This window comes from Xenopus tropicalis, chromosome 1 (assembly GCF_000004195.4).
Source record: "Xenopus tropicalis strain Nigerian chromosome 1, UCB_Xtro_10.0, whole genome shotgun sequence".
Classification (NCBI taxonomy): Eukaryota; Metazoa; Chordata; class Amphibia; order Anura; family Pipidae; genus Xenopus; species Xenopus tropicalis.
The window spans coordinates 17459863-17481076 of NC_030677.2; the positions used below are offsets into that span (position 1 = coordinate 17459863).

The window sequence follows — 21214 nt, forward strand, 5'->3', positions numbered from 1 at the left end:
AAAGCCTTCTTCTTCCTCTGAATCTGCCATAGAATACGGTTCTGGTGACCTATTCCTATTAGCACTGAAGTCTTCAAATCTTTGAGTCTGTGCCGAACGCTTTGTCGCCAAGTTAACACCTTCTGCTACCGCATCTCTAATCCACCTCATAACATCAGCAGTATCCGCTGCAGCATCTCCTGCTAGTCTTCTAGTACATCTTCCACACAACTTTGAATGCTTTTGGGCTGGATTATCACAGGTCACACAATTCTTATGTTTTTCTTTAGAAGCAGACTTTTTCGGGGTAGGCACACTGAAACAACATACATAGAATTCTAATAATATTGCACTCTTTTGTAAGAACCCAACACAAACCTTACCTAACAGTGGCTCACCTCCTAACATCACTGGCAGCATTTTCTGGGCTACTAGGCACATCAAGATTAGAAGTCATCTAAAACAGAAAGAAAACCAATTGCAAACACAAAAAAACTTGCGTTTACCAAAACATCACTTAGCCTACCTTAGCAGAAGCGCAGAAAGTCAGGGGAGACACAGGCACTCCGTGCTCCAAGGGAAGCAGCAGGGGACACGAGTCTGGAGGCAGTCCAGGCAAGGCGCTACAGAGAGGGGACGCCACGGGCAATTCCACTGTTTAAAAAGCCCGTGTTCGCGCCGTTCTCGGCGTTCCGCGGACCCGGAAGTGACGTCAGACCCGGAAGCGACTATGCGTTCCAAGCTGGAACGCATCGCGTCCCGGCTCGTCACTTCCGGACCCGCCGAACGAAGCTGCGCTGAAAAAAAGAGAGAGGTAAGGCGAGGAGAAAGTTTAAAAGTTTAAGAAACTAACAGTGCCGCCCAATAGCTTGGTCTGAGACACAAGCATATAAAATCGCTCCAACTGAGTGACTCAGACGCGGAGCTGCCAGGAAGAACCCCGGGCTGCCTAATAACGGGGTTGGCCAGCTGACCTCCTCTGAGAGGAAATACAAAGTGCATGGCCCTACCAGGAAGAGAGGCTAACTCCCCGGGTATGGGATCCCAAAATTGGGTCCATGTGAGCCACAAAATAAAAATATTGTATCAAAAAAATCCTAAAGCGAGGACAGAAAAAAGACAAGGGGCTGAGGTAGGGGGGGGAACCTTATAGAGTGGTTAATTGAATTAATTAATTTCTGTCCTATCATTAAGCGAGGGCGGGGAATTACCCAGAGGTGTGAATGCTGCCCATAGTAACCGGGGAAAGTAAGATTAGTGTGAAAGGAAAAGAGATAGAGAAAAAAAGAGAAACTTTGCTCGCTAAGCATTTTTTTACACAAGGGCATCAGGTGTCGCAAGTTCGGTGGCAAATCCTGGAAAAAGTAACATGTATTCAGGGACAAGAGAAAAAGAGAATATTGTCACAGAGAGAATGTTATTGGATCTGGCTTTTACAATCTCGCCATCCAAAAGGGTTAAATGATGAATTTAATATGTCCTGTTTTTATAGGCTATGGAGGGTTACTGACTGGTATATATATATATATATATATATATATATATATATGCTTTATTTCAGATAAATAATCCTTTTGAGTACTTAGCAGGGGTAGATACTTTCTTTCCACTACAAGCAGGGTAAGGCATATATTTCCCCTTTGAAACTTTGTAACCTATTAAGAAATGTTTTTAACTTTAATTGTTTTAACTTTGTAACATTGTTTTATATGATAGTATCCTGTGGGACCTGCTCTTTTATTCTACACTGATTTTTCCTTTCTACACTGTGTCACTTTAGAGACTGGAATCTCAATTTTATTCACCTTTATGAGTGGGACCTTAAAAATACTTTTACATATATTTCTGCTGTTGAATAGAATACACAACTGAACACTGTATTAAGCACATTTATTGTGACATTTTTGACACGTTTGTATTGATTGAATCACGTTTGTAACTTGTGTTAATTAATTTTGCTATTTCGACTAATGAATTGGATATTTATTGCCGTCACTTCCACTGATGTGTATGCTTGACAAAGGGGCTACTTTGTGCCTCGAAACGTTGCATTTCCGTAATAAAGATATTCAAAGGGCTTGTCCCGTATACAGCTCCTGAGTGCCAGTGCTAATTTTTCTATACAGACTGGGCCATTGCCACTAAATGTTGTGTCCCTTGTACCTTCTAGTTACATCACTATCTGAAAAGAGTCACACTCACAGACACCGACAACCTGAGTTCTTATTTTGATGAAAATGGAGAATTTATCACTCACTATGGGATTAATAACTTGTTCCTTAAAAATCGTTTTCCCTTTGCCTTGTCTTGGGCACAAGTTGGAAAATACACGCCATGGGCTCCCCCAGATCAGAGACTTAATATAACAACAGAGGCAATAACATGGAACACATTAGACAACAAGGTAAAGTAAGTTTTAAACACTTTGTACATTGAATATTCCTTTCTAAAAATTTAAAGAAATAAATCCTACAATGTAGGAGGTAGTGTTAACTGTAACTGTAAATATATAATATTCTTGTTATTTACTGTAGCAATTAAATAACCTTCAGCGTTGAACCTTATAGGGCACATGTACTTCAGCAAGTGCAGTAAGTAAATTTGGAGCACAATCCCCATGTTTTTTCTTACAATGCAGCATTAGACAACAAGGTAACCAACAGTTTCTTTGTCTGTTGTTTCATTGGCCCTAAGGAAAGTAAGTGCAAATGTTTTAAATCATTTTGTACAAAATCATACAATGTAAGATACAGTGTAAACCAGGGGTGGGCAAACTATGGCCCTTTGGCCTTTTTAATCCGGCCCGCCGACTCTGGGCCCCTTTAACTAATTTCTGGGCCCTGATTGGTTGTGCCCCGGGTGTGCGCATGATGTCAGTACGCACAGGGCGCAACCATATAAAAGGATGCAGTGGGGAGCCGGGGAACAGACGCAGCCGAAGGATGGAGGGAGCCGCAGGGAGCTACAGGTCAGGGAAATGAAGGATGCTGGTGGGGGAGATGGGAAGGATGCTGGGGAATGGAGCTGGAGGGTGCTGGGTGGGGAGCTGGAGGGTGCTGGGGTGGGGAGCTGAAGAATGCTGGGGTGGGGAGCTGCAGGATGGTGGGGAGCTGAAGGATGCTGGGGTGGGGAGCTGAAGGATGCTGGGGTGGGGAGCTGAAGGATGCTGGGGTGGGGAGCTGCAGGATGCTGGGGTGGGGAGCTGCAGGATGCTGGGGTGGGGAGCTGCAGGATGCTGGGGTGGGGAGCTGCAGGATGCTGGGGAGTGGAGCTGGGGGATGCTGGGGGGAACTTAGAGGCCCCGTGTAACCTTGGCCCGGCCCGGCCCAGCCCGCCTGTGAGTCAATGTGGCCTCTGAGCCAAAAAGTTTGCCCACCCCTGGTGTAAACTGTAACTGTAAATTTATAATATTCGTGTTATTTACTGTAGCAATTAAATAACCTTCAGCATTTAACCTTACAGGGCACATGTACTTCAGCACATGGACTTCTTACAATGCAGCATTGTGTCTCAGTTGCAAGGGGTTGATGTGCTTGACGCAATAGATCTGCACCAACCACAATTTCATCCAATGTGCCAAAATTAAAGCAACTGCTTGTGCGCTTTATGACAAATTGAGAGCAACTGGCCGAAATAAGGCTCCCCTGCATGAATAGGTGCAGCAGTGCTACATTTGGACCATAAGGCAGCAAGGGCAGCTGCCTAGGGTGCAATGATTGGGGGGCGCCAGGCAGGAGCCTCATCTGCCTACCCCTAGCTCCTTTGTCATTGCCCCCGCCGCTTGTCATTACACTGTATAACAGGCAGGAGTTTAGCAAATGCTGCTTTTAATAACAATTACATTTACAAATTGGACCTACAGCAGGGGCTTAAATGTAAAAAGTTCAGCAACCACTGAACTACTTTGAAACTGCTTGGTGTTCAATTCTTTTTTAACATGTAATGACTTTTTGTGTACTTTGGCCACTAGATTGAAGAAATCCCTTGAACTTGAAGCTGCACATCAGCTTTTGCCAACTGGTTGCATCAAAGATTTGTGCCTGTGGATGCAGCGCTGTATATTGTATGATATGTTGCAGCTCAGAGAATAAAGGTGTGCGTAGTATAGATATTTACTTGCTTTGTTCCTCAAACCAAGGGTTTTACTTGTGGAGGAATAGACGTAGAGGACATGAAATGTGATGTCCATGCACTTAATTTTCACCCAAGTCAGAAGAACCCAGGGCCATGTATAACGGGTGGAAAGGATTGGTTATCAGTTCATAACATTTTCCATTTCACACACACACACATATATTATTGTCTATATATTGCAGTTATTTTTTTTATTATTCGTGGCATTCCGACAACAGAGAGTCTGTCGAGGTTGGGTTTGTTTCTCTGGAAAAGAGGCGCTTGCGAGGGGACATGATTACTCTGTACAAGTACATTAGAGGGGATTATAGGCAGTTGGGGGATGTTCTTTTTTCCCATAAAAACAATCAGCGCACCAGAGGCCCCCCCTTTAGATTAGAGGAACAGAGCTTCCATTTGAAGCAGCGTAGGGGGTTCCTCACGGTGAGGGCAGTGAGGTTGGGGAATGCCCTGCCGGGGGATGTTGGGTAGGGGGTTCCTCACGGTGAGGGCAGTGAGGTTGGGGAATGCCCTGCCGGGGGATGTTGGGTAGGGGGTTCCTCACGGTGAGGGCAGTGAGGTTGGGGAATGCCCTGCCGGGGGATGTTGGGTAGGGGGTTCCTCACGGTGAGGGCAGTGAGGTTGGGGAATGCCCTTCCTAGTGATGTGGTAATGGCAGATTCTGTTAGTGCCTTTAAGAGGGGCCTGGATGAGTTCTTGAACAAGCAGAATATCCAAGGCTATTGTGATACTAATATCTACAGTTAGTATTACTGGTTGTATATATAGTTTATGTATGTGAGTGTATAGATTGGTAGGTGTGGGTTAGGTGTGCTGGGTTTACTTGGAAGGGTTGAACTTGATGGTCTCTGGTCTTTTTTCAACCCTATGTAACTATGTAACACTTCAAAGGGCTGAGTGGCACCAATTGCAAATGCTCTCTTTAGCCATAATGAGCACTTCATTAACCCACTCCATGCCAATAAGTTCATTTCAGAAAACAATGGGTGCCAGAAGGTTCTTGCAGTTGAATTTAGCAGTTTTTATTTATTTATTTTTCCATTTTGCACACTTAAATACATTTAAATACACTCATATACACACACACTGTCACACAACTTTTACATATGTACACACATGTATACACAAACACTTTTTTTATTTTTCATTTTACCACTTTGATTTTAGTTAATTTTCCCTAAAAACTGTTATTTTGACAGCATGACTATTGGATCAGATATTCTGACCACTAATTACACTGTCATGTGATGTATTTTGTTGTTTTGCTGATTTGCACAATTTTTGAGGTTTTATTGCATTTTTATCCCTGTATAATCTGTTTTTAGTGTAGCTTTGCCGTGTGTAACTTTGGTGTACAAAAATAACTTTACCTATTTTGAATTCATCAGAATGTGTACTTTACAAAAATATATGGTTTTGTGGGGGTCTCGGTATAGTTAGGGGAAGTTTTGGCACATAATACGCTGACAGGGGGCTCTGTGTGCAAAAGCTGAGTTGGCAGGCGAGAAATCCATATGCGCTATTTTCATTTTGGGGCGAGTACATACCGCAGACTTGGGTATATCTATGCATATTGGGCATCAAACTGTTCAGTAGGCCTCTGGTGTTCCTATTTGGGGTGATTTGCCTTTATCTGATCTTTATCAAGAAATTGTGAGAGATTGCAACATTTTTATGCGATTTTCTGAAATGTCATAAAAATCTGCAAACTTAGGAAAGCTTTACGGCTTGGTACTTTGGAGCAAAAAGAAATTTGTGCCCCTTATAGATTCCGGGTAATGTGTACTTTCCAAAAATATATGGCTTTCTGGGGTGAGCATAGTTTTTTGTAGCTTTATCCCACATATAATGATGTAAATGTGTTGATTTTGCAGGAGCTGAAATGACAGAAATGACGGATCATATGGGGGTATGTTCACTTTGGGGCCCCTACATGCCACATACTTAGCTAAACCTATACATATTGGGCATTAAACTGTTCAGCGGACCCCTGGTGTTCATATTTAGGGTGTTTTATTTGGTTACTTTATGACCTGTAGGAGATAAGATACTATAGACTGGAAGCTTTGAAGCGATTTTTTCAAAAATTTCACAAATTTTGGTAAAAACCAATAACTTTAGGAAAGCATTGCGACTTGATAGTTTGGAGTAGACAGACAGTTGTGCCTATTCTGGATTCCCCAGAATCTGTTCTTTCCAAAAATTTACAATTTTCTAGGATAAACCTTTTGTTAGTGGAATTTTTGTCCTTGAAATCTAAAGTATGCAGCTTTCTGGAGCAGTGCTTTGGGAATTTGGTAGTGTACTGCTGGGAGTTTGTGACCTATACATGTGAGAAATCTCCATAAAACTATATATATTTGGTATTGGTACATTTATGAGACATGGGACTTTCCAAATCAGTTGTATAATTACGCATAAAATAATTTTTGTTTCTAGTATGTGTGTTTTTATTATGGAAAATTTGATTTTTTTTTTCATTTTTAGACATTTAGAAGCCTATATCTTGTTACAGAATTGGAATTACACAAAAATTCTACCATATTTTGAAAGCTTAGGTTGTTCTGAAAAAAACGATATATTGTTTTCCTGGGTAAACTAAAAGTCCCCCCGAGGAAAGGCCCCTAAAGTGAAACAGTGCAAAATGTTCAAAAACCGTCTGGCAATACAAGTTCCGCTTTGACCAAAATGGCTGGCAGTGAAAGCGTTAATAAATGTGTATATATATATATATATATATACACACAAATGAACATTAATGCGTTTACCTCTTCTCATATTTTATTAAAGATTAATTTATTTTTCAGTGTATTTGCAATTTTCTAAGACAGACTGGAACTGGTTGTATGAACAATTTCATTATTTGTCAAGTGAATTAAGATTTTGTTTTCACAACCGTATCACATATCTATCCCATTGTCAGAGTCTATATCTGTCTATTTTGTCCTCTGATGTACTTGTAAAGAGTAATTGTGTCCCCTCCCAGCCTCCGTATCTCCAGAGAGAACAAATATTGGTTTTATACTGTCATTACTATTACAATTGTAGTTGCAGTTACTACACCCTCCTTCAGCTCATTAATATCCTTCTTAAGGATTGAAACTCAACTGCACTAAATACTCAAGGTGAGGCCTTACCAGGGACCCATAAACCATTTAGATTGTAAGCTCCATGGGGCAGGGACTTCCTTTCTACTTTGTCTTTTATCACATGGAAACTTAATTGCTGTATATTTATACTTTTTTATTTACTATTACTTATTAAAATGTTTTCTGCTCTGTACAATCGTACAGCACTGCATGTCCTACTAGCACTTTATGAATAAAGTTACACATACATATATACACAGGGGCAAAATTGTGCTTTCATCCCTCGAGTCAGTGCAAGAGCACTTTATCACTCATCACCAAGATGGTTAGTGATGAACCAAGGGGAAAAGACAATTGTCCAGAAAATTCTTTAAAAAAAAATATAATCATTCTATTAGATTATTATTTAGAAAAATTTGAAGAGATAGCCTGGCACTGTTTGATACAAATTATTTCCTGAAATATTTACTTTTTTAAGATGCCAAGATCTCAGTGCTCAGAAAGCTGCCTCCCAGGATACAGAATGACCCCGGCACCTTCAATCCACGCCTGCTGTTATTATTGTACCCAGTGTTCTGAGGGAGAGATCTCCAGTAAAACTGGTATTGAGGCTTATTGATTTGTGTCTACAGTGTTCTGTGAATTGTAAATATATGTAAATAGTGTTGTTCTTGTGGATCTTATGGCTTTAGTCTAAAACAGGGATCCCCAACCTTTCTTACTCGGGAGCCACAGTCAAATGTAAAAAGACTTGGAGAGCAACACAAGCACCATATAAGTTAATGGAGGAGCCAAATAAGGTGCTACAATTGGTTATTAGGCAGCCTCTATGCACCCTATCAGCTTACAGGGGCTTTATTTGGTAGGGAATCTTGTTTTTTTTCAACCAAAACTTGCCCCCAAGTCAGGAATTCAAAAATAACTCCCTGGTTTGGGGGCACTGAGAGCAACATCCAAGGGGTTGGGGAGCAACATGTTGCCCACGAGGCACTGGTTGGGGATCACTGGTCTAAAACATTACATACAACCTCTATTACAATTAATTTCACTTGTATTTTCTGCCAATTAATTAACTTGTTTTTTCTATTCACGGAAAAAAAAATCTTGCGCTCTACAAATCTGTGGAAAGCCGGGTGCTGTTGGTAGTTCCGGGCTCCCTAGAGTACATGTGTGCAGTTATGTGCAAGTCATCAGAACATGCTAGAAAGGCATAAGAATCTTTGTATACAAGGTAGATAGCAAAGATTGTAAAGGTAACTCCAAATGCACCGGACGCCAAGATATTATATATAATCATAGGCCTATGATTAAGTGCATCTGTGCACGAAACGCGTAAGGCGTGGCATGTTTTTAAATGAATGAATAAAGACTACGTTTTAAGAAAATATCCTGGCGTCCGGTGCATTTGGAGTTACCTTTACAATCTTTGGATTTTGCCTTGGCTACGGGTTCGGGGCCCCGAGCATCCAGACCACCCCTGGACTACGGTGAGCCTTCTTTATCGCTTAGCAGATTATTCTGCTTCTTACTTGTGTGATAGACCCGGGGTGTGAACACCCAGGTCTCTACTTTACATTTGGTACGAATTGATTTCTGCCGTTTGAACCAGTCGAATAGATTAATGCCTGGTTCTTAAAACTAACTTATATTTATTTTGAGCAAGTTAATTTTGTGCTTTTTGAGTTTGGTACAAGGTAGATAGCACAAGAATCATCTACCTCACCTTTCAATTCTCATTTAAACTCCTGACTTTTAGCTACAAAGATCTTATCAATAAGGCCTTTCCCTGATGACTATACATACAGTCTGTAACACTGCTTCATTCCTATTCTGTAGGAAAGTACAGGTATCGGACCCCTTATCTGGAAACCCGTTATCCAGAAAGCTCCGAATTACGGAATGCCCGTCTCCCATAGACTCCATTTTAATCAAATAATTCAGAATTTTAAAACTGATTTCCTTTTTCTATGTAGAAATAAAACAGAACCTTGTAATTGATTCCAACTAAGATATAAATAATCCTTATTGGATGCAAAACAATCCTATTGGGTTTAATTAATGTTTTATTGATTTTTTGGTAGACTTAAGGTATTGAGATCCAAATTACGGAAAGACCCCTTATCCGGAATACCCTTGGTCCCGAGCATTCTGGATAATGGGTCCTATACCTGTACTAGGGTTCTATATTACCTGGGCAAGTGTTTGTATAACAATTCTTTAAACCTGTTGATTTGATTGGTAGGTACGTTCAAGTGATCCTCAAAGGGCAAGTTGTTGAAGATTTGGGGCATATACTGATTCAGTTATGTTTGTGAGAAAAATAAATGGCAAAATCCCCAAAATGATACCCTGTGCCATTAGTACTGAGCTAAAGTTTGATGGGAACTTAAATACTCAGAGAACTGTCTTCTAAGTCAAAGATGCTTTTAAGGGTGTCCAACTAGAACTGACTGCCTTTAAAGAGGGCAAAAATAAATTGTAAACTAATAGAGGTTTATTTACTATTTTAAAAAACCTTCCTACCTATATCTTACATCAGTAAACCTGTAACTGTGATAAAGAGCTGGGAATGGGACTATGAACAATTGTATTAATTATGTGAATGTTTGCCTTTGGGGAGGAACTGATATGATAGAATAACATATATAATAGTGTGGCATGGTACCAACAGCAACAGCAGGAATAATAGCCTCTGGGAAGGGACTGTGGCTGTAGGATAGCAGGTATAGTAGGGAGAGATGGTGCCTATAGTAGCAGTGGGGGGATAATAGCCTCTGGGAAGGGACTGGGGCTGTGGGATAGCAGGTATAGTAGGGAGAGATGGTGCCTATAGTAGCAGTGGGGGGATAATAGCCTCTGGGAAGGGACTGGGGCTGTGGGATAGCAGGTATAGTAGGGAGAGATGGTGCCTATAGTAGCAGTGGGGGGATAATAGCCTCTGGGAAGGGACTGGGGCTGTGGGATAGCAGGTATAGTAGGGAGAGATGGTGCCTATAGTAGCAGTGGGGGGATAATAGCCTCTGGGAAGGGACTGGGGCTGTGGGATAGCAGGTATAGTAGGGAGAGATGGTGCCTATAGTAGCAGTGGGGGGATAATAGCCTCTGGGAAGGGACTGGGGCTGTGGGATAGCAGGTATAGTAGGGAGAGATGGTGCCTATAGTAGCAGTGGGGGGATAATAGCCTCTGGGAAGGGACTGGGGCTGTGGGATAGCAGGTATAGTAGGGAGAGACGGTGCCTATAGTAGCAGTGGGGATAATAGCCTCTGGGAAGGGACTGTGGCTGTAGGATAGCAGGTATAGTAGGGAGAGATGGTGCCTATAGTAGCAGTGGGGGGATAATAGCCTCTGGGAAGGGACTGGGGCTGTGGGATAGCAGGTATAGTAGGGAGAGACGGTGCCTATAGTAGCAGTGGGGATAATAGCCTCTGGGAAGGGACTGTGGCTGTAGGATAGCAGGTATAGTAGGGAGAGATGGTGCCTATAGTAGCAGTGGGGGGATAATAGCCTCTGGGAAGGGACTGGGGCTGTGGGATAGCAGGTATAGTAGGGAGAGATGGTGCCTATAGTAGCAGTGGGGGATAATAGCCTCTGGGAAGGGACTGGGGCTGTGGGATAGCAGGTATAGTAGGGAGAGATGGTGCCTATAGTAGCAGTGGGATAATAGCCTCTGGGAAGGGACTGGGGCTGTGGGATAGCAGGTATAGTAGGGAGAGATGGTGCCTATAGTAGCAGTGGGATAATAGCCTCTGGGAAGGGACTGGGGCTGTGGGATAGCAGGTATAGTAGGGAGAGATGGTGCCTATAGTAGCAGTGGGATAATAGTCTCTGGGAAGGGACTGGGGCTGTGGGATAGCAGGTATAGTAGGGAGAGATGGTGCCTATAGTAGCAGTGGGGGATAATAGCCTCTGGGAAGGGACTGGGGCTGTGGGATAGCAGGTATAGTAGGGAGAGATGGTGCCTATAGTAGCAGTGGGGGGATAATAGCCTCTGGGAAGGGACTGGGGCTGTGGGATAGCAGGTATAGTAGGGAGAGATGGTGCCTATAGTAGCAGTGGGGGGATAATAGCCTCTGGGAAGGGACTGGGGCTGTGGGATAGCAGGTATAGTAGGGAGAGATGGTGCCTATAGTAGCAGTGGGGGGATAATAGCCTCTGGGAAGGGACTGTGGCAGTGGGATAGCAGGTATAATGGAAAATTCAATACCAACTTACTGGAATTTTCATTTCCTGGCTATCCATGGCAGCATTCACTCATGGATTTACTCCAACCGCTGATAGCTGATAGGACAGAATTAAAAATAATTAGACAATCACTCCAGATACCACACCTATATATAGATCCACCCCTTCCTCTCAAGAGTGTCTTTGTATCATAGCAATTATATTCAAAAATGGGGTGGGAAAGCGTGAATGCTGCCGTGGATAGCCAGGAAATGAAAATTCCGGTAAGTTGGTATTGAATTTTCCATTTTCCCTGGCTATCCATGTCAGCATTCACTCATGGGTTAATACCATAGCAGTCAAATGGGAGGGCTTTTTTTATTTTTTTTTAAACGAGCAATTTTAATAGTCCAAGAATAAATGAGCCAGACGTCATGCTAGAGCTCCCCATTTATATAAGACCTTGTGTCATCTGCCAAGTCCTGAGGCATAGTTTGTAGAATACAGACCTCAATAGTGAAATGAAAGCTTTACATTACCTGTACCCAACTGTGCATAGCGCAAATGTGCTGCTGAGAAATAGCACCTTACACAGAGGTTTGGCTATGCTGTACAGCAGTGCTGTCCAACTTCTACGGTGCCGAGGGCCGGAATTTCTCTAGCATACATGGTGGAGGGCCGCTAATGGAAGCCAGTTTTGACCACTCCCCTTTTTGAAACCACACCCACTTGAAACCACACCTATTTTATCACAATGGTGGTAGCACAGCAAAATCCCAAATGCTTGGTCCTTACTGTGGGGATATCAACCATCATTCATATGTGAAAGAATTATGTCATATTAAGATATACCCTTAAATTACATATGCCTCCTCCTCCCCTGTGGATAGCACAGCAACCCCCAGTACATAATTACACACCTTTGGGACCATTTAATGGCTATTTCCAACTGCTAACAAACTCCCACAACAAACCCCTACCAGGTTCACCTCCCTCAAGCAGCATAGGGCAGGCAGAGTATGGCACACACAGGCAGCACTCTGCCTGTCCTATGCTGTCTGTGTGTGCCATACTCTGCCTGTCCTACCCTGCCTGTGTGTGCCATACTCTGCCTTCCCTATGCTGCCTCTGTGTGCCATACTCTGCCTGTGTGTGCCATACTCTGCCTGCCCTACCCTGACTGTGTGTGCCATACTCTGCCTGCCCTACCCTTCCTGTGTGTGCCATCCCCTCCTTGCCCTATGCTGGCTGTATGTGCCATACTCTGCCTACAGTACCTATGTCTGAGGTGTGAAGAAGTGAACAATGGGAGTGATTACAGCCTGAGCCTGAGGTGTGAACACTGCAGGGGTTGAACAATGCAGGGATTAAAAGGTGTGAACAGTACAGGGGATTACATATTTAAACAATACAGGGGATATACAGCCTGAATCTGAGGTGAGAACCATGCAGGGGGCCAGTTAATCTCAGTACTGAAACCATTTAATGCTTACTCAAAGGTAAGCCATCAAAGCAGCCAGACAGGTGGGGGGCCACACAGAGGGGGGTCGCGGGCCGCCAGTTGGACAGCACTGCTGTACAGCATTTGCACCGATCATATTCAAATACTGCAACTGTGCTGAAAATTGAAATCAAAATGTTAAATGTTTGAAATCTTCATGTTGCCTGAACCAAGTTAATTGCAAAAGGTCTAACGAATATATGGAAAACTGCTTAATATTTTGGAGTTGATAGAACACAACAAAAGTCTGCATTAATATACAGTACATATGCACAAATGACTTCAGTGTTTCTGTGCCACAGGATGGTAACCTGAAAGATTTTTTTTAAATATTGAACTGCAAGTGAGCCCTTTAGTAACAGCATTGAGACTAAGGTTGCAGCACCAAAGCCGAAACCCACATCTACTAAACAGTCAGCCCCTTTATCTCCATATTTCCTCTGGAGCTGATCCAAACAATTGTAACATTAAACTATGAACATTAAACTAGAGATGGTATGACAAAAAAATAACCTAAGACAAAATGCTTACCTTATACTATAAAAATCATAAACATTTCAACTAGTGATAAACTCACCCAAACTACCAGTACTGGCTTTGTATACCTTTGTACTGTAGTAAAATATAAACTGTATACCAGTGATCCCCAACCAGTGGCTCAGGGGCAACATGTTGCTCCTACCCCTTCAGATGTCACTTCCAGTGGCCTCAAAGCATGTTTTTTTTTTTTTTTTTAACTTTTTTCTTTACTTAAAGCTCTGATTGCATAAAAACCCAGTGTAATTGCCAAACAGACTTCTGTAGGCTTTCAGTCCACATAGAGGCTATCAAATAGCCAATTATAGCTCTCATTGGCACCTCCAGGAACCTTTTTTCATGCTTGTGTTGCTCTCCACTACTTTTTTTCATTGTAATGCAGTCCATGGGTATAAAAGGTTAGGGATCCCTGCTGTATACCTAAATTGAATGTAGTGGTTACGAATAGTCTCTATCACTGCAATGAGAATATATTGATGTTAGTAATAAAGTACTGCAACAACTTGCAACTAAACCAGATTAGTAACGAAGTGGAACTTAATACCCAGGAAGAGTAGTAAAGAAAAAGTATTATCACGCATCAAAAGTGCCTATTATAGCCGGCTCTGAAAGAACACACTGCAGTATTAATCCAATGAAAGAAAACCCAGTATAAGCATTTAGTAATGCTTAAATATGCAGTTGGTGAGAGCACAAACCTAGTAATGTCCAAAGTTAGGTAAGGTTTTAATTTTTTTTTTTTTAATGATCTGACAATGAACTGAATATAGAATATATTCAATATCTGGTTTATTAGAGATAAAATATCTACATATTTAACTAAAATGAAACATCTTCTAATGTGAAAACTTAAAAGTTAACTGTTATTATACACCAACTCTCAGTATCATAGGATCATTTTTCCTAACTGAAAAAGAATATTCATAAAACTTGGTGTGCAAAAAATAGTATTTTAATCAAGAGCATGTTCTGTTGACATGGTCAGACTAGAGCCACACGACCATATCTCGCACAGCAGTTCTTGGCATCCATAAAACTGTCACAAAACAATCCTCCAGGAGGCCTCATCCTGTCCTTCTAGGCCCCCCAACTGGGCACAACTGGATTCCAGTTTTGTTATGCATTCCCTATACTGCGCTACTACACCTGGCGCTTTACAGAGATGGTTCATCTTATATATCACCAGGAAACTAATTTCCCGAGCAACTTCAGAATTGTAAAATAGATTCCTCCAGCCTGTTGTAATGTACAGAGAACAGTACCCAAGATGAATTTATACACACAATGTTAATATCTAGATTACAGTTTTGTTCTCACTGGCTAATCCATAAAACATACCCTGTTTAAGTGTATGCCCTGTAAAGTAGTGTACATTTGAGGTGCTATATAAATATACATACATCTGCAGTGACAATATAAATAGTCTAACCTGTGGACCTACATATGGGGAGTCTAATCAGCACTGGAGAAAAACATCAGCGGTTGCTCACAACAACCAACCAGCAAAAAGATTAAAATGGTAAGCTGTAAAGCAAAGATCTGATTGGTCCTCATATGCAACCTTAGTGGCAATGCCCAACTCCAATGCCTCACAAACACCCCCCTATATTTCACTTAAGCAGAGGCTATGGATAATAATAAAAACTTACCAAGAAACATGGTATCAATATTTAGAAATAGAAACACAGCAATACTACACTGTAGTGAGAAAGATTACTAGATTATCTAGAAATGGCTAATGATGCCCAGTATACCCAACAGATATAGCCTTACAATGCTACTTATAGTATTACCCATACTATAATGGAAATAGCCTAGCCTTATTGTAGTACTTACCGTGCATTGATGCCGTAGCCTTACCCTGAACAGGGCAGAGACAACAAGTTACCCTGAAACCATCAGATACATAGTATCTTGCCTGAATTAATACATAGAACCTAGCAGAGGCATAAAACTGCCTTTAACCAGTATTTGTGCAGTAATATACGGAAGTATAGTAATTTATCTACCTAGGAACAGAAATTTATAAAACAGAGCTAGAGTAACGTTTACCTACAGTAACAGTATTAAATAGCAGAGGTGCAGTCATGCTAACTTACCATAATACTAATAAAATGAATACAGCAATCAGGTTTCCTGAGCAATAATACAGCATTAAAGGAACAGTAACACCAAAAAATGAAAGTGTATAAAAGTAACTAAAATATAATGTGCTGCTGCCCTGCACTGGTAAAAGTTGTGTGTTTACTTCAGAAAGTCTACTATAATTTATATAAATAAGCTGCTATGTAGCCATGGAGGCAGCCATTCAAAGGAGAAAAGGCACAGGCACATAGCAGATAACAGATAAAACACTATTGTATTCTACAGAACTTATCTGTTATCTGCTATGTAACCTGTGCCTTTTCTCCTTTTTTCCAGCTTGAATGGCTGCCCCCGTGGCTACACAGCAGCTTATTATATAAATTATAGTAGTGTTACTGTAGCAAACACACGAGTTTTACCAGTGCAGGGCAACAGTGCATTATATTCTTATTACTTTAAAGCTCTTTCATTTTTTGGTGTTACTGTTCCTTTAATATCCTGAAAATAGATATAGCATGGTGACGCTAGCTTGCAACAACACAAAAATAATGAGAATACTAAATATAGTATCACCAAGTTATAATAATAATAAAAATGTTAATATACTGCAAAAAGCAGTTAATTTTCTGTATTGGATATAGCTGAATGTGGCATAGGAATGCTACTTGCAATACTACATACCGAGCATAGGAGAACCACTGCTTTGTAACTCTTTCACAGCCACCATGTTAATTCATTAAATATAACAAAGGCTTATAATTTTGACCTGCAAAAATAGAATATTAATATAGGACATTGCAGAAGTACAGCCTAGTAATATTAACTATCATGAATATAGCAAAGAATTCTGAACCTTTATTTGCAGTGATGTAGTATTAATACACTGAAAAGCATAATATATTAATTTGCCATAGCATAGTAGTAATATCCTAAAAATAATGGATACCTGCAATACTACCGTATTAATATGCCAAACACAGCGGATACATAGCTCAGTATGTTAACTAGCAATAACAGTATTAATGTTAATTCATTAAATATAACAAAGGCTTATAACTTTAACCTGCAACAATAGAATATTAATATATGACATTGCAGAAGTACAGCCCAATTATATTAGCTATCATGGATATAGCAAATCATTCTGAACTTTTATTTGCAGTGAACACAGCATAATATATAAATTTGCCATAGCATAGTATTAATATTCTAAAAATAATGGATACTTGCAATACTACAGTATTAATATGCCAAACAACACAGTGAATACATAGCTCAGTATGTTAACTAGCAATAACAGTATTAATATACTGAACAAAGCAACAACATAGTACAAAATGTACATTTACAACACCACAGTGTTAGTATACTAAACATAGCAAAGGCATGGCATAGAGCAGACTACGAAAATAGTCATATGCTAGTAAAATTCATCTTAGTAGACAGTCCTTAGCAGGATGTTTTTTTTAATTTGCGTGTAAGATTCAACTACCAGAAATAGTAGGCGTTACCAATAGCAAATGTGAGTCTGGCCACAGACTAATAAGAACAGTCACACAGTCAGTAGTATAGCAGAAGGTTTGACCTTTCCAATCACACAGACTCCAGGTGGAGGCAATGAAGCCATAGCTAGCTGAGCTAATCAGGCTATTAGAAGCTTTTTTTTTTTTTTTTTTTAAGGGGCATGGCATAAACATATCTTACCTGATTCCCCAATCCTTGTTCTCTTTTCTACCATTGCACTTACCAAAAGGCTTACCTACAACCTTAGTTTGGCAGCATTTTAGGGCTTTGCATTTGCAAGGATCACCGGCCAGAAAGAAAATCAGCAAAACTGCTGATGAGAAAAAAGCAAATAAAAGACAAATAAAAGGTAAGGAAAACAAGATGCCAGTGATCTGCCCTGTAACAACCCTTTTAAAAAGGGAAGTAGTAATTGCCACTGCTACCTGCCCCGCCATAATGCTGTAGGCATACATGGTATCTCAATGCAAGTGGTCACTTCTAGTCCCCAGCTGCCTAACAGGAACAGCCAGGATAGCAAGTGTGTCACTGTGCATACCTCCATGGCTCTTCAGAGAAAGAGAGGCTGAACTTTCCCTGCTTTGGGTACCATACACTGGGACCAGGTAAGCCTAAAAGAAAAATTCTAACCTGAAAACAGGCATGCCCCATCAGCTATAGTAGCAGTGGGATAATAGCCTCTGGAAAGGGACTGGGGCTGTGGGATAGCAGGTATAGTAGGGAGAGATGGTGCCTATAGTAGCAGTGGGATAATAGCCTCTGGAAAGGGACTGGGGCTGTGGGATAGCAGGTATATTAGGGAGAGATGGTGCCTATAGTAGCAGTGGGGGGATAATATCCTCTGGAAAGGGACTGGGGCTGTGGGATAGCAGGTATAGTAGGGAGAGATGGTGCCTATAGTAGCAGTGGGGGGATAATAGCCTCTGGAAAGGGACTGGGGCTGTGGGATAGCAGGGAGAGATGGTGCCTTTAGTAGCAGTGGGATAATAGCCTCTGGGAAGGGACTGGGGCTGTGGGATAGCAGGTATAGTAGGGAGAGATGGTGCCTTTAGTAGCAGTGGGATAATAGCCTCTGGGTAGGGACTGGGGCTGTGGGATAGCAGGTATAGTAAGGAGAGATGGTGCCTATAGTAGCAGTGGGGGGATAATAGCCTCTGGGAAGGGACTGGGGCTGTGGGATAGCAGGTATAGTAGGGAGAGATGGTGCCTATAGTAGCAGTGGGATAATAGCCTCTGGGAAGGGACTGGGGCTGTGGGATAGCAGGTATAGTAGGGAGAGATGGTGCCTATAGTAGCAGTGGGGGATAATAGCCTCTGGGAAGGGACTGGGGCTGTGGGATAGCAGGTATAGTAGGGAGAGATGGTGCCTATAGTAGCAGTGGGATAATAGCCTCTGGGAAGGGACTGGGGCTGTGGGATAGCAGGTATAGTAGGGAGAGATGGTGCCTATAGTAGCAGTGGGGGGATAATAGCCTCTGGGAAAGGACTGTGGGATAGTATGTGGTATAGTAGGACAGCTTTATATTTTTCAGTTAAAAATATTCACTCCCCTCTTTTTCATTTTTGTTTAAAGACAGTGACAACTGCTTCAGATGCCCAGATTTGGAATGGCCCAATAATAGAAAGAATCAGTGCATTCCAAAAAAAGAAGACTTTCTTTCCTACACTACTGATGTAATTTCAATAGTTCTGTCATCAGTATCAGTTCTCTTTTTGCTTATAACATTTTTGATATTGGGAGTGTTTATAAAATACCGTGACTCCCCCATTGTGAGAGCCAACAACAGAAGTCTCAGTTTCCTCCTCCTTGTCTCCATCAAGCTGAGTTTCCTCAGTGTGTTTCTGTTCCTCGGTCGCCCTGGGGATATAACCTGCCGGCTGCGTAACATCACTTATGGAATCGCCTTCTCCATAGCCGTCTCTTCTCTCCTGGCCAAGACTATCATGGTTTATATTGCTTTCAAATCCACCAAGCCAGGGAGCTCATGGGGAAAATGGATGGGAGTGAAACTGTCCAAATCTGTAGTCTTGGTCTTTTCGTCCATTCAAATAATAATCTGCATTACTTGGTTGGCCATTTTTCCTCCCTTTCAGGAACTGGACATTCACACTTACCCTGGAACCATCATCATTCAGTGCAATGAGGGCTCAGCTCTTGGCTTTTACTCAGTTATTGGGTATATGGGGCTTCTGGCAGCTGTTAGTTTTGTTTTAGCATTTTTAGCTCGGAGCTTACCGGACAGTTTTAATGAGGCCAAGTACATCACTTTCAGCATGCTGCTCTTCTGCAGTGTTTGGATCACAATGATCCCGGCCTATCTGAGCACCAAAGGCAAAAACACTGTGTGTGTGGAGATATTTGCCATTGTGACCTCAAGTGCTGGACTTTTAGGCTGTATATTTCTGCCAAAATGTTACATTATTTTGTTTAGACCCAAAATGAATGTCAGATCCCAGTTGCTTGGTAACAAATCCAGATAATTAACTTTGTTTCAAACAGTAGTCAGTCCCTTTAATAAACATTGCATTACATATATAGATCTGTTTGCAATCACTATAGTAAAGCGACAGTATTGTGGATAAATGTACCTTAACAGCTAAAAAGGCCGGTAAGATCAGAACAAACTGCTGTATGTATATATAATCCTTACTTGAAGTTTCTAATTTTTTATGATACAAGTATCGGACCCCTTATCTGGAAACACATTACCCAAAAAGTTCCAAATTACGGAAAGGCCATCTCCCATAGACTCCACTGTAAACCCCAGGTCCCAAGCATTCTGGATAATGGGTCCCGTACCTGTATTTATGATTTATAGGAAGGCTGTCAATCGTGTTTGAATGTGGAAATGTTGCAGAGCCAGCACTGGGCCTGTTGAGTGGAACCTACTGATGATTAAGGAGCTACGGCAGGACTTTATATAACTTTGAGGATATTTACATTCCTGCGTGTCCTGAACTAGCGTGGGAGATGTCATTTGGTGATATTGCAAGTTTAATGCAAGAAAAAGCCAATACAGTTGTCTATTCTGATGCAGAGATTGAAAGGATCATAACGTCGCTGGAATCACTCCCTTTAAGTAACCCTGAAGGTCACACTGACGGGACAGATACACTCATCACTATTCACAAATGGACCCTACTTGGGAATAAAGAGAAAAATAGATTTCTGTGAAAGTTTTGCTTTTGAGACAGGAACATTCACCAAAAAATGATGAAATTCCTAACAGTTTCACATCCATGAATTCCTGTATTATACATTATACAGGTATAGGACCCGTTATCCATTATGCTCGGGACCAAGCGTATTCCGCATAAGAGATCTTTCTGTAATTTGGATCTCCATACCTTAAGTCTATTAAAAAATTAATAAAACATTAATTAAACCCAATAGGGCTGTTCTGCCCCCAATAAGGGGTAATTATATCTTAGTTGGGATCAAGTACAGGTACTGTTATTATTACAGAGAAAAGGGAATCATTTAACCATTAAATAAACCCAATAGGATTGTTCTGCCCCCAATAAGGGGTAATTATATCTTAGTTGGGATCAAGTACAGGTACTGTTTTATTATTACAGAGAAAAGGGAATCATTTAACCATTAAATAAACCCAATAGGGCTGTTCTGCCCCAATAAGGGGTAATTATATCTTAGTTGGGATCAAGTACAGGTACTGTTTTATTATTACAGAGAAAAGGGAATCATTTAACCATGAAATAAACCCAATAGGGCTGTTCTGCCCCCAATAAGGGGTAATTATATCTTAGTTGGGATCAAGTACAGGTACTGTTTTATTACTACAAAGAAAAGGAAATCAGTTTTAAAATTCTGAATTATTTGATTAAAATGGAGTCTATGGGAGACAGGCTTTCTTTAATTCTAAGCTTTCTGGATAATGGGTTTCCGGATAATGGATCCCATATCTGTATTTACAGATATTTACTATTTACTACTGACTTCCTTTGCAAACCTCAGGACATAGGACAGATTTCCCCAGATTGGCTCCTCTGTAGTATCCATGTACAGTCACTATACACATCAATACACATGAGGAGGGTATGCATTACATTGAGGGAGCACTACCCAATACCCATACCCCGCACTGTATAATATTCTTCCTCATTGAATTATTATCATTTGTTTTAAAGTAAAACTACCTCCGTTTTGGGAAGGACTTCTTTGTCCCAATACAGGGTACGGCA

At 41.2% G+C, this 21214-nt stretch overlaps 1 protein-coding gene across 1 annotated transcript; it reads left to right on the forward strand.

The window, feature by feature from the left end:
* Positions 1–709: 709 nt before the first annotated feature.
* LOC101733694 (vomeronasal type-2 receptor 26) lies at positions 710–19276 on the forward strand (the record flags this gene model as incomplete). Its single annotated transcript, XM_018090902.1, has 4 exons — positions 710–793; positions 2150–2388; positions 9445–9509; positions 18585–19276. Coding segments are annotated over exons 1-4 (1080 nt in total), but the record flags the coding sequence as incomplete, so codon positions are not given.
* Between the last annotated feature and the right edge of the window lie 1938 nt (positions 19277–21214).